Here is a 1979-nt window from a genome sequence, read left to right on the forward strand (position 1 = left end):
AGTGTGTGCGGGCCAGATGAGGCTTTCGGCATTGGTACAGTGCAAACTGCAGCAGGATGTCTTCGGTTAGCTGGTTTCAGTTTATTTAGAATTCGGGATCGAACGAACTGGATGCATGAAAGCAAAAATGTGAGCGTGTCACGCACAGTCACGAACAAGTTGCATGGACACCTTAGCTTGCGGCTGGCCAGCTAGCTCGCACTGCTTGCTTCTCTGATTCACCAAAAACCCCCGAAATCATGCAATTCTCTCTTGTGTCACCTATGACTTTCACCTCAATACTCCCTGCCTACATGTGGCTGAGCCTGTGAGCCTCTCTCTCTCTCTCTCTCTCTCTCTCTCTCTCTCATCTATAAAAGGATATCGGCTTGACCAAGTACAGCGTCAGGACATAGATTCCTCATGTTATCGGGCACATACATGTAGGCTCGGCGAAACGTACCCTAGCTCGCTAGCACAGCAGCTCCCCGGCACGCACGGCTGCATGGAGAACCGGCGCCGGCAGGCGACGCGGCGGCTGAGCTGCCTGATCGGCCTCGCCGGCGACTACCTCAAATACCTCTTCATGAAGCACCGCCGGCTCCTGCACAAAGTGGCGCGGAGAACGCTGGCTCTCATCCACCTCGACGGCAAGCGGAAGAACCCGTGGCCGCTGATGGAGTACGAGTTCTCGTGCGCCGACAGCCCAAGCCCCGCGTTCCTCGAGGCGAAGAGGATGCTGCGGTCACGCCTGATGAAAGGTGGTGGCGCGGCCGCTGGCGCGGTGCCTTCCTGCTTCGGCTCCCTTCGAGCGACGCCGTGCGGTTCACCCGATACGACGGCAGCGGAGACAGAAACTGCGGAAGAGGAGGTCGAGGCGGAGGACGATGAAGAAGACCAGGTGGCCGAGGACGGGTGGGTGCAGTGCGGTGAGCTTCTTGACGTGGACGACAGGGCGGAGGAATTCATCAACATGTTCTACGAGCAGCTCAGGGCGCAGAGCTTCTCCGCGGTTTTCCAGTGCTCGCCATGACGATGCGTAGAGTGATCGTAAGTATGATATCGCGAGATCTGCGTTATGTGGATTGGAGGAACCTTCACTTCTCGAGTGAGTGAGTGTGACAATATATGTTCCATACTTGTCGCTGAGTTGCAATGGAGTCTGTTGTGTATATGTACGCACGTATGTTGGTGTATTGATGATCAATCATCAGGTCGAGAATAAATTAATAATGGCGCATGTATATTTTATTGTGCAAAAGTGTATTTTTAGTTTTGCTATTTTTCAATCACCATCCTTCAACAATGCCGTTGTTTTTGTGGTTTATGAAATAGGTCGAAAATATGCCAAAGAAAATCATCTTTAATTTTGGGGTTACTGTTTCTTTACTGTTTTCGCTTTGTGTTCAGGTGATAGTTGACACGCTTTAGGAGGAGTGTGCTAAAGTGGAATCGGAGCTGCTGCATCGATGATCTGATGGAGCTCGGCAATGATGACACCAGGTAAGCTTCTTTCTCATGTTGTCAGTAGTGGTCATGGGCGCGAGCATAATGATAACGAAGCAGCAGTTGAGATCCATTTTGAGAAGTTAGAGCTGATGTGCTGTTGGAGCGGCGAGATTTGCAACGATGACCTGCACCGGTCTCTGTCTTTTTGAGCTATGTTGAGTGATATGCGAGTCACTTTTAGCTCCATCATCCAAAAGTCTAAGGGTTGTAGCTGTTTATCTCCCTAATTAACCGTGCTATTGTATGATTTTTGAGTTTGATTTTACTTATAAACTGGATCAATTCTTTTCTTTTATAATAAAATCGACACAACTCATGCCAGCCTTTTGAAAAAAAAATCATCTTTAATTTTGAACGTTACATTTGGTTTGGATGGTACATGATAGTGTGATATATAGAAACAATAGGTAGACCGGAGCGGACCCACCAATACAGCCAAGTGGGCAGAGGTGGAGAATAACCTCTGGAGCTATCACGAGTCAATTATCTGT

General features: G+C 49.2%; 1 protein-coding gene across 1 annotated transcript; it reads left to right on the forward strand.

Moving 5' to 3' along the window:
- The first annotated feature begins 397 nt into the window (after positions 1-397).
- Positions 398-1167, forward strand: LOC133917517 (uncharacterized). The gene has a single exon (XM_062361403.1). The coding sequence runs from the start codon at positions 485-487 to the stop codon at positions 1010-1012; it is 528 nt and encodes a 175-aa protein (XP_062217387.1). The 5' UTR covers positions 398-484; the 3' UTR covers positions 1013-1167.
- Positions 1168-1979: the final 812 nt, after the last annotated feature.

Source organism: Phragmites australis, chromosome 5, assembly GCF_958298935.1.
Source record: "Phragmites australis chromosome 5, lpPhrAust1.1, whole genome shotgun sequence".
Taxonomy (NCBI): Eukaryota; Viridiplantae; Streptophyta; class Magnoliopsida; order Poales; family Poaceae; genus Phragmites; species Phragmites australis.